Source organism: Schistocerca nitens, chromosome 11 (assembly GCF_023898315.1).
Source record: "Schistocerca nitens isolate TAMUIC-IGC-003100 chromosome 11, iqSchNite1.1, whole genome shotgun sequence".
Lineage (NCBI taxonomy): Eukaryota > Metazoa > Arthropoda > Insecta > Orthoptera > Acrididae > Schistocerca > Schistocerca nitens.
In genome coordinates this window covers 170,610,279-170,622,991 of record NC_064624.1, presented here as the reverse complement: position 1 = coordinate 170,622,991, position 12,713 = coordinate 170,610,279, and the positions used below count along the sequence as shown (strand labels likewise).

Genomic DNA, 12,713 nt, shown 5'->3' with positions numbered 1-12,713 from the left:
GCAGATATCAGCTTATTGACCTGTGCTAAAATATTGAGGCTTCCATTATTTACAAAGCTGGTAACTGGACTAAACTACTACTTTTTCTTTTGCCTTTGCCCTGCAACTACTCGGGGCAGCGAGGTTAATTTCAGATTTGGCACAGTTAATCGGATGCCTCCCTGTTGCCCCCCCCCCCCTCCCCCGCTCTACCCTACCCCAAATTGAAATTGTAGCATACAGTCTTATCAGTGTGACATTTTCTAAATGTCTACATATAGTTTAACTGAGGTGGAACTTGGGAAACAGCCCAGTATTCACACAGGTGGATGTGGGAACTGTCTAAAACCATATCCAGTCTGGCCCCACACACTGGGCCTCGTCGTCAATCTGCCGGACGAATTCGGTCCGGGGCTGTCGCACCTGCCCAGACACCGGTAGTGGTGTGTTAGCACACGGGGCAATCCGGGCGAGTCGATCACTGACCTAAACAGTGTGGAGAGGAATGAAAACAAAGTTTGCAGTATTGTGTACTTCCTTTAATAACACTTCACCACAATCAATAGCCACAGGAAGAAGATTGGAGCAAAAATTCCACGAGATGCACGAGGCAGAGGCATAAAAATTACAATCTGCCATTATTACTACCATCTGACTTCCCTGGCCAGAACGTCCACAGTAACTTCACAAAAAGCACAGCTGCTGTAGACAGGCTAGGTTTGCACTCCCTGTCACCACCAGGTGGCTGACGTTAAAGCTGTCACTTTCAGCAAATAGGCAAATAACTCGATAATAGATTCAAACTGCAATGTGGCGCACAATGTTACTTTATACAGGATCCCTGGAATAAAGGCACATTTCAGATATCAATAATAAAAACAAAAATTATCACAAAGTGACTTTTCTGTATACCCCGTCTCTTACGACAACACGCTTCGGTGTCGTCTCGCACACTTTCACAAAATCGGCTCCTCTGCCAGACGAGCGCTGCCTCCGGCAGTGTGGCTCGTGCAGTGCCACAGCGGAGAGAGAAGCGTGGCACCTCGCCGCCAGAGCAGTGTGTGGGCCGTCGCGCCGAACCTGCGCTCCCCGGGGCCCACACGTCTCTACTCTCAGGCCCACGCGCTCGCCTTGTGCTTCGGCAGGAATTTGTAGTCCGCGGGCACCGGGCCCAACAGCATCTCACTGCAACACAGAACACACCGATACCTCTGGAGTCTGTACCCTGTACACAGACAATTACAGTTATTTCAAAGACAGGACGAGAGTTTACTTGTTAGACTATTTCTCCGTGTCAAGTGAATATTGTATACACATAAAAATATGTGTGTGTGTGTGTAATGTTTCAGCATATCTCTGGAAAGTCAACGACAATTTCAAACTGTTGTGTACATAGTTCCGTGTAGTCATCGCGTACACAACTTTCCCACTAGAGCGCGCCCCGCTAAGCACAACAGCGCAGGCACAGCGCTCGTCCGTCTCCGCACTACGAGATGGCGGTGCCTTAGAGACGGACCAAATTCTGCTTCCGCCGATCCACGTATTAATATGTAATGCAGCCAATGAGATTGCTGCTAACGTAGAACCTTTTCTCCTCGCGGATCACACTCGCGCAGTGATACCTCAACGCTCGAGGTATTATAACGAGTGTACAGACCTCCGATTAGTCAGTCTGCATTAGTCTGTAGTCAAGTTTCAGTCTGCGCCCAATAAGATTACCATATTCCTCTACATAGCCATGAAGATAAATGAATAGACACTTTGTCAAGTATCAGAGATATGTGAGAATAAGATTAACGTACCAAGACCAAAGGAACTTTAGATTGTCAATTGTAAATAGCATCCAGAATCAAGTTAAGTAAGGTTTATGATTGTTATTATTTTAATGAATGTGTGTGAAAATTAATCAAGTTCTGTTTACAGTTGGTCACCGTCAACCTGCTACTCTAAGCGTCCAAGTGGCATTTCTATCGTCTGACCTAACGGCAGAAGATAAACGCGACACAATAAGACCACGAGACATATTGCTGACACTCGCCTACTTCGTAAGACGGACAAGTCAAATAATCTGATGGTGTGTGTACCGAAGGTCTTATCGTACGCACACCACACAAACAAACTTTGTATATGAGGGGCATGCAATAACAAATGCATGTAGAGTTTGTTGAGGGGCTTAGTGAAATGTTCTCACTTCAGGCCCTACAGTTTCATGTAGTCCGAATACCTGGCAGCGGCATAAGTAGCCTTCGAAATGGCATCTGTTACAGAAGTCCATTCTGAGCGGAGAACATTCATCGATTTTATTTTGCGGAAAACCAGAGAATTGCAGATATTCGTACGCGGTCGCAGAATGTCTACGGAGACCTGCAGTGACGAAAAGCACAGAGTGTCTGTCTGATCCGCCACGTGCCAGTCAGCTGCACACAGCTGTAACTCCTGCACTGTCAGAACGTCCAGACACACTCGTCTGCGGTAGTCGACAGGTCACAATCCGACACCTCGGTGCTCGACCGGACGCCCCTGACAGTAGTACTGACACATTCGTACACCGGTTGCGGTACTCAGAAGTGTGTGACCACTGGATTCCTCACTGCCTAATACAGAGTGGCACACATAAAACCGGCCCGAACCGGACTGCGAACGCACGTGAGTAGCGTTACTAGCTTGTCAGTTTCTATGCCACCTTCCAACAGCAGTAGCGTGTGAGTAGTTCGTACGAAAGTAGTCATTATAAACCGTGTACTTAATTGTCACGCCTTATCTGGTACCGCGCGCCACGGAATTTTTAACAACTGGCTGGTTTTGAGCACGAGTACTCGCGTCTGCTCAGGCACGTGCTCGCGAGCAGCTGCAAGGTCGCCGAGTGGGGAGGGAGGGGAAGTGAGCGCGCACGTTTGAATACGGCCGCAGCGTGCCTATTGAATTCGCGCCGACTGTGTAAAGTTTAAAGTACTACGATCAGCTCGTAACAGTCACTTCGCTGGTTAAGAATCGTGTGAAGTCGCCGTTGTGTAACCCCAACCGTGCTTTCGCAGTTCAACCCCCATTGGGAGGAATTGTATCTGTTTACTGAAAAAGATGGTGTTGCAAAATGATTAGTATGTCACAAAACGCTGAATTCTTTTACGAAATTTAATTTGCAGCGACATTATATGTCGTACCAGGCGAAAGACTACGGACGTGGAAAATGTGATTGACCGGATCGTGCACAGGAAGTTATTAAACTTAAAAGGAAGCTATCCGAAGAAGATCTGGACGACGAAGAAAAATCAACTGAGGCATCTCTCAGAGTGGGTTACAAAATTGCTTTGCTTTTAGCAAAATCCCTGCGCCCCTTAACTGATGGCGATTTAATAAAAGAATGTTTGGTAGCTGCAGCGGAACATTTGTGTCCATCTCAAGTTGAAAAGTTTCGGATTGTGCCATTATCTAACATGACCATTATGCGTAGCATACAGGACATGGCAGACGACGTCCAGAGCCAGTTTGCAAATATCTGTAAAGATTCTATGGCGTATTCTCTAGCTCTGGACGAAAGTGTTGATATCACTGGAACAGCGCAGCTTGCCATATTTATTAGAGGTGTTAATAGAGATCTTCAGGTGAGGGAGGAGCTCCTCGATGTAGTAGCCATGAAGAACACTACAACCGGAGGTGATATTTTAAGTGGTGTTGAAGAAAGTGTTGAAAATATAGGATTGTCGTGGAATTCTTTAGTTTCAGTGTCTACAGATGGTAGAGGCATACACTAAGCTAATAAAATTATGAGGCACCGTGTACATTCTCCTTTATTTGTTTCATTTGTCGCAGTAATAATTCGTGAGTGATATCCCTGCAGGTAGCCGCGGATTTACATTGACTGGCGGCAGCTGTTGTGTGCCCCACGTGACTCTCCCCACTCTCCGCTCTGGTCCGGTAGTGGGGGTAGCGTGCTCGCGCTGCTCCGTGCTCGCGCCTTGCTGCTCACAGCTTGCTCCGCGAGCACGTATGTTGTGAAGCCCTGCTCTACACCGTCGCGCCGTAAGCTGTGGCGGCACGCGCCTCCTGGCCCGCATTTACAGTGAGGGCGCCACAGTGGAACATGTGGTCCCAGCGGCCAACAGCAGCGTCCGAGTTAAGAGTGCTTAAGCGCCTGCCTCTCGCTCAGCCTGCTGGTCTAACCTCGTCTCAGGACATATCACCTCGCCTTAGACAGCGTATTTACTATCGTGTTTTGTTTACGAGTGGACGTGGTTGTCCAGTTAGGTTTTCTCGACTCTGTTGTTTCGTTCTTGTTGTTGTCGTAAGGTCCTTCATTGGTCGTATCTGTCCTCTCCCATTGTGTTGCTGTTCGTGGTCCGCTCCGCGGGTCCCGCCGCGTTTTCCGTCACTTCGACCCCGCGACTGTTCCGGTCGCCGTTACAACACCTTACTCCACTGAATAACGTGTGTTCATTGTTGAAGAATATGTGCGGTCTGAATCCATTAAAGTTGTTCGTGACACTTTTCGTGGAAAGTTTCCTGAAAGCAATACTCCTGCAAAATCAACAATTCAGGATTTAGTGAGAAAGTGGCGTTCAACAGGCAGTGTTGTTAATTCAAAGAGAAATAAGGCACTGACTCTATGTACACCTGAAGGTGTGGTAAATGTGACAGCACACACTGAAAGAAGTCCCTACAAGTCACCACGACGATTATCGCAGCAGTGTCGAATATCTCGCAGGTCGTGTCAACACATCCTTCGTGGCTTAAAAAATGAAACCTTATTGTGTGAGTGTTGTTCAGCAAATAAAAGAAGCAAACAAGGGTAAGCGTACACGTTACTGTAATCGGTTGCTGGAAAATATCACTGGGGGACGCCTCGATCCGTACCTCCTTTTTTCGACGGATGAATCTCGGTTTCATCTGTCAAGTTACGTTAATTCACAAAACACAAGACACTGGGCTACAGGGAATCCCCACAGCATACTGCAACAGCCATTACACGATTTAAAAATTGGTGTATCGTGTGCTGTATCTGGTAAAAGAATTATCGGGCCATTGTTCTTCGACGAAACTGTCAACACACATGTTTACTTGCAATAAATTTTCAGCTCTTTTAACTAAAAACGAAAAATGTTGTGCACATTTCCAGCAAGATGGGGCAACTTCTCATATGTCAGGTTCGTCCTCAGCTCGTAAACATACTGGTTTTACAGAAGAGAGGACCATTAGTAAGAGCTTGTGGCCACCTCGCTCTCCCGACTTGTCACCGTGTGACTTTTACCTCTGGGGATTTATAAAGGCTAGAGTCTACAGCAACAGTCCCAGAACGCTTGACACATTAAAAAACACCACACGTGAAAAAATTTCGAACATTCCTCAAAAAGTACTGAAAAGTGTTTTCCTTAACACGCTTCGACATGATGCACAAGTTTACTCTGATGTTGGCAGAGAAAATTTTGAACACATTCCTTTCTAAAATGCTTATTAAACTAATAAGAGTAAATCTGTTACTCAAACTGTTAATTACATAGTTAATAATGAAACTGTACAATAAAAATGTAAGAAAGTGATGATGTACGTTGATTTTCTTCATTTGTATTCCTTTCAGTGCAGGGCCCGGTTTATGTGCTCCACTCTGTAGAAGACCCTTAAGAGCAATGAAGGACTACGTGTGTGGAATTGTTTGAGTGATACGAGGCTCACTGTGACAATTATTTATTGAATACCGTCACAGGTGATGAAATGTGGGTTCGCGACTTCAAACCAGAAACAAAACAACATTCCGCAGATTGGCACCACACCACCTCTACTCTAAAGAAACGCCACAGTGAAGGTCTTCAACGACTTTGAAGGGATTATTATGTTTCATTTCCGATCTCACGGTGCAATCGTCGATTCTGAAGTGAATTGTGCTACCCCTCACAAAACTGGAGAAATGACTCCAGCACGTTCGTCAACACAAAATCGCAAATGAACTATTTCTCTATGACGATGCGAGTCCTCACACGAGCCTGCGCAGCTGAGAGGAACTCACAAAATTTCATCGAACTGTTCTTCCTCGTCCATCCGACAGCCCGGATCTCACACATTCCGAGTTCCATCTGTTTGGCCGAATGAAGGGCGCACCCCTCGGAAAGCAGTATGTGGACGACAGGGAGGTTATCGATACGGAAAGACGGCGGCTCCGAAGGACCTCGAAGAAAACGATTTGTTCACATATAGTCAGCACGGATTCAGAAAATATTATTCTTGTGAAACACAACTAGCTCTTTATACTCGTGAAGTAATAAGTGCTATCGACAGGGGATGTCAAATTGATTCCATATTTTTAAATTCCCAGAAGGCTTTCGACCACATTCCTCACAAGCGTCTTCTAATCAAACAGTGTGCCTACGGAGTATCGCCTCAGTTGTGCGACTGGATTCGTGATTTCCTGTCAGAAAGGTCACAGTTAGTAGTAATAGACAGAAAGTCATCGAGTAAAACAGAAGTAAAATCCAGCGTTCCCCAAGGAAGTGTTATAGGCCCTCTATTGCTCCTGATCTATATTAACGACATAAGAGACAATCTGAGTAGCCGTCTTAGATTGTTTGCAGATGATGCTGTCATTTACCGTCTTGGAAAGTCATCAGATGATCAAAACGACTTGCTAAATGATTTAGATAAGATATTTGTATAGTGCGAAAAGTGGCAATTGACCCTGAATAAAGAAAAGTGCGAAGTTATTCACATGAGTACTAAAAGGAATCAGCTAAATTTTGATTATGCGGTAAGTGACACAAATCTGAGGGTTGTAAATTCAACTAAATACTTAGGGATTACAATTACAAATAACCTAAATTGGAACGATCACATAGATAATATTGTGGGCAGAGCAAACCAAAGACTGTGATTCACTGGCAGAACACTCGGAAGGTGCAACAGGTCTACCAAAGAGACTGCTTACACCACACTTGTCTGCCCTATTCTGGAGTACTGCTGTGCGGTGTGGGATCCGCATCAGGTGGGACTGACGGATGACATCGAAAATGTACAAAGAAGGGCAGCTCGTTTTGTATTATCGCGAAATAGGGGAGACAGTGCCAAAGACACGATATGTGAATTGGAGTGGCAATCATTAAAACGAAGGCGTTTTTCGTTGCGACGGGATCTTCTCAGGAAATTTCAACCACCAGTTTTCTCCTCCGATTGCGAAAACATTCTGTTGGCACCCGCCTACATAGGGAGAAATGTTCGTCACAATAAAATACGAGAAATCAGGGCTCGCACAGAAAAATTTAAGTGCTCGTTTTTCCTGCGTGCCGCTCGAGAGTGGAACGGTAGAGAGACAGCACTGAGGTGGTTCATTTAACCCTCTGCCAGGGACTTTATTGTGAATAGCAGAGTAATCACGTAGATGTAGGTGTCAAACAGTAGAGTGATACTGTGCGGGCACACCGATCCTTCTGGTAAGGTCGCGTAAGGGCGTCACACAGAACAAAGACTACATTGAAAAATAGGATTTTGTAGCCACGAGAGAGGGAATAATGCACTGTAGTAAACTTCTGAATAATACAAACTGACTTTCAGAAAAAAATGAGTTGCATTACTTATTATACGCCCCTCATACATTTGGAGCCGTGGTGGTCTAGTGGGTAGAGCATGTAACTACACCTCTTGAAGCCCCGGGTCAACCCCGGTCGGACGTGAGGATTTTTCCTCCGACCTCCAGGACAGCCCTAGTCTACTGACAAAATGAGCACCGGGGTTTGTAGGAAGCTAAGAATAGCGAAGGCGAGGGACTAGTCACTACTCCCCCACTCCCTCCTAGTGCCACAGTGGATACAAGAGTCGCATTTTGCCGTCAGTAACGTCGGTATTCAGGTTACAGACTCAGAATCTTTACATTTTACCTTCACTATACACAGTGCCAGAGGACTATTACCATGGGGTTAACACAACCCTATTTAGTGGAGGTGGGGCTTGACATATACTGGTCGAAAACTAAAAGTTCAAACACCAAGAAGGAGTTGTGCAAAATAAACAAAATTTGGCACGTGCGTTTCTAAATCTAAAAGATGACGTCTAGTAGCACTGCCTTGAGAATGCAAATCAGGTTTGCTTTAAACACGTGCTACAGTGGTTGTGAGCATTAGGTAACTTTGAGATTGGACACAACGAGTTGATGTCAGTCAAGAATGTCTTCGAGATGACGGATACGGTATTATAAACAAGTGACCGAGTTTGAATGAGGTCATGCAACAGGGCTCCGATAAGCTGCGTCTTCCTTCTGCGATACTGCAGAAAGAGTTGGCAGGAATTTAACCGCTGGACACGACTGCTGGCAGTGGCGGTCACGAGAGTGTACGGTCACAGGAAGACAGGGCTCTGGACGGCCACGTGGCACTACTGACAAGGGAACCTCCCCATCGCACCCCCCTCAGATTTAGTTATAAGTTGGCACAGTGGATAGACCTTGAAAAACTGAATACAGATCAATCGAGAAAATAGGACGAAGTTGTGTGGAACTATGAAAAAAATAAGCAAAATATACAAACTGAGTAGTCCGTGCGCAAGATAGGCAACATCAAGGATCGTGTTAACTTAGGAGCGCCGTGGTCCCGTGGTTAGCGTGAGTGGCTGCGGAACGAGAGGTCCTTGGTTCAAGTCGTCCATCGACTGAAAAGTTTAATTTTTTATTTTCAGACAATTATTATCTGTCCGTCCGATGTGAGGTAACTGCGCCGTAGTATGGGGACGCCACACCTAAACAAACATCGAAACACACGACGTCAGTCGACTACAGCGCACGGAAGAGAGAGTGTTCCTGTTAACGAGGCTTTCTGGCTGGCAGTTAACTGTTCACTACTTTGGACGAGAGTGCATTAAATACGTGAGATGTATTCTGTGGGCAATATGAATCCAGCAAATATAGCTCGCGACTGTAATAACAATCGCACGGTATTGCGGTGTGGTCGCAAAACACAGGCACTAAACTTATTGCAGTGAATAGAGACGTCAGTGAACGAACGGACAGATCATAACTTTGCGAAAATAAAGAAAGTATAATTTTCACTTGAGGGAAGACTTGAACCGAGGACCTCTAGTTCCACAGCGGCTCACGCTAACCACGGTGCTCCTAAGCTCACACTGTCCTTGACGTTGCCTATCTTGCACATGAACTACTCAGTTTGTATATTTTGCTTACTTTTTTCATAGTTCCTCCCAACTTCTCCCTGTTTTCACGAATGATCTGTGTTCAGTTTTTCAAGGCCTATCCACTGTGCCAACTTATAACTAAATCTGAGGGGGGTGCAATGGGGAGATAGAGAAGATCTAATGGAGAGCAGCACGCTTCATTACAGGATCATTTAGTAATCGCGAAAGTGTTACTGAGATGACAGATAAACTCCAGTGGAAGACTCTGCAGTGGATAAAATCGGAGAGATTAGAGCCCAGACAGAAGCATACCAACAATCCTTCTTTCCACGAGCAATACAAGACTGGAATAGAAGGGAGAACCGATAGAGGTACTCAAGGTACCCTCCGTTACAAACCATCAGGTGGCTTGCGGAGTAAGGATGTAGATGTAGATGTAGATGTGTCGACATGTCGACTCGGTCTGCTCGATCTTGAGATTTGTCTGCAGTTGAGCACATAAGGGACATCACTGGACAACAACTGCAGCATCATCCGCAGCACAAATTTGCAGGCAAAGCACGAGGGATAACGAGAGTGCCTTTGCTGTCATATGAAATCACACCCCAGACCATAAATTAGGTGTAGACACAATGTATCCAGCATTAACATCACTGTACTGACAACCAGTTGCCAGTAACACACAAGACGCTGCCACTGCACTGCCGTTCCAGCCCGGAAGTTGACGTGGTCCTTTCCCTCTCCCAGCAAACCTCTCACAGATAAATACTATCTGTACAAGATTTAGTGACTCTCGCCACTCTAGTTCCATTCTGCAGAATTGGGAAGAGATCGACAGACATCGTGTTACTTCTCACTGCTGCAAGTGTTCGCGTATTTGAACTCTTCAACAGGTTTAAATTAAATTAGTATACATTATTATAAATAAGTACCAGATCTGAATGTGAGTGACTTTGCAAGGTGGTTTCACAAAACCTTGTCACTTCCCTGTGACATTTACACCATAGCAGATGATCGTCACGAAACGTACATTACCAGCCATGCTGCAACTGCTCTCTCCCGCGACCCGCCGGGCGAGGCTTTGCAGCCCCCCGGGGGGTTGTGACCTACAGGTTGAAAAACACTGGGCACTAGACCGTGAGCTGCAGACATGTGATGGGAGAGGCAACTGGGTAGGGGAAAGGAGGAGGCTGGGGGAGGGATAGCAGGACCCTGCTATCCCTCCCACCTCTCTCCCCAACCTCCCACCCCTCAGTTGCCTCTCCCATTATGCACCACTGCCCGCAGTCTGGCTTCAGCTGCCAGAGACTGTGGTCATGTGTGTGCGAGTTGCACTTGCGAAAGAATGTGTGTGTGTGTGTGTGTGTGTGGGGGGGGGGGGGTTATTTTTGACAAAGGCCTTGTTGGCTGAAAGTTCACTTTCTGACAGTCTTTTTGTTGTGTCTATCTACAACTCAGCATCTCCACTATATGGTGAATTGTAACTATCCTTTTCATAATACTGCTACACAGATTACTTAAATTGTATACGAGAATAAAGAAGAAAGCCATTGACAATAATGCATAATCATCAAAACATTGACAAAAAGCACTTGCCTGCTAACAAAGTTTCAAGAATCAGCTTTAAGTGTGCGACCTAGCTACCAGGTGGTTATAATAAAACTCACAGTGTTCCAAATGCTGCAGTGCAGGCTGAATACATTGCAGGATGCTGAAAGAGTAGAGATATGTTTACTAATCAGTGTCCACTCATGGAATATGCTGCAAGAAATAATAGTTCCACTTTCTACCACCAAATGAAAATATGATGCTGTAACCAGCCGGAGTGTGAAATGTTTCCTGTTTTGACATCAGTATGCTGTCTGTTGCTTTGTAATGTGTGTCAATTTCATTTCTGAAGTGACTATTGGTCTAATGAAAAGCAAAGGCTATTGACAACAAAGACCATGCACTGCTGGTAAAATTCTTTTATCAGAACGGCAGCAATAGCACGGACGCACTGCGAGAATAAAGCCGACAGAAGATGCTGTGACGAGACCTAGTGTCAATAAACAGTCTAAAGAATACGATTGAGGAGCCTGAAGAAACATGTGAGTTAGATGGTGCAGCAGGGAGAGGGAGGCGGCCTATTCCCATGGCAGTTGATGAAGTTACTGTAGCACACGACTAGAATTCTGCGGCCAGTGCTCGAGTTGTGTCACAGGAATTCTCTCTCCTCCGGTCAACACTTCAAAAGATCTGTTGGTGCATTTTACACTTGTATCCCTACAAGTTTCTCAATGTGCAGCAGAAGAATCTCCAAGATGGGCTACAACGCCATCACTTTCCCTTCATTTCTTTGTACATACGGAAATGGATGACGTGTGTTCTTCGGACAGACATTTTACTCTGCACGGTGCTGTGGATGCACAGAACTGCCCCACATGGGGTTCCACCCTGTCACACGTTGTGCAGGAAGATTCACTGCACTCAGTTTATGTGTGGTGTGGTTTCACAAGCTTCTTCGTTCTTGGTACAATTTTCTTTGGCAAGATGAAACCCGTGGGCTTGTTAGGTGTAAAGAGACATCTGCACATTACAGTGAAAACCTGCTTTTACACTTTTCAAGCGACTTCAAAGAAATGATGTACAATGCAGGAAAATGTAAAAAGTGGGAAATAATGTTTTAAGCTGTAAAAGTTATGTATAGCATACCCCCCTGCATTTTCACACTTTTTGCTTGATAAATGTACATAACAGGCATCAAATGTGTTATCAGGGACTCGTTTACTATCTTATAATGGTTAGTTATCTAATAAAAATAGCTGTTGTAACTGGAACTGATAACTATCTGGGAGATAGTAATGTTTGTCACAATTTCATGCATCATAATTGATGTTTTTGAAAGCCTGCAGCTGTCATTCATTATTTAAATAATGAAATACTGCACGAGTTACCTATTTTTTTATGCCTACCTCGACACATTTTGAGAATTTTTTCTCTTTGTCAAGTGCAAATATGCACATAAGTATTGTGTGTGGTGTTTGAATATGTTGTGTGTCTCTTGCACTGTAGTCGTCTTTTTGAGGTTATCAGGTACATTACGTCCTCAGTTATGTGGAAAACCAGACACACGCAAACTATCATTCACACTGTTCATGTAACATGACAAAAAATAAATACATAAAAACTGCACTTGACAACGAGAATAAATTCTCAATACAAGTTTTGCTCAACACAAAGTGAATGACGGTGTCAGCTAGCGCTGTAAGTGGCCGAGAGCCAAAACACGCTAAATATGGTTTGAGAAAGGTGTCACGATGATCACAGTAAGCACGAAACTATGTTTCCGCAGTAGAGACAGTTTGTAAATGCTTGTGATTGGTCACAGTATCTTTATTTGAACAAACCTAGTTACTCCCATCGGCCACCACACCAAGTAAAGCTTGGCACAAATTGTTCCAACTTTTACATGTTTACCGGTTCAAATCTGCTGAGTAGAGTGCCCTGGTGGAAACAAATTTAACCACGTGTATTTTTAAACACTACTGGATAGCCAACATCATGCCACCATCATTTTTTTCTCCACAAACATTTTTTCTTAACGCGCAAATCACAAGTGCAAACTGACATTGTGGACATAGGAAATATGA

At 44.9% G+C, this 12,713-nt stretch overlaps 1 protein-coding gene across 1 annotated transcript in view; it reads right to left on the bottom strand.

Moving 5' to 3' along the window:
- Window positions 1-503: 503 nt before the first annotated feature.
- The window catches only part of LOC126213061 (tRNA-dihydrouridine(47) synthase [NAD(P)(+)]-like), a 213,678-nt gene continuing 201,468 nt past the window's right edge, over window positions 504-12,713 (bottom strand). The window contains exon 11 of the mRNA XM_049940635.1: window positions 504-1,164. Coding sequence (XP_049796592.1) covers window positions 1,092-1,164 — 73 coding nt within the window. The 3' untranslated portion in view covers window positions 504-1,091. The remainder of the gene's footprint in view (window positions 1,165-12,713) is intronic.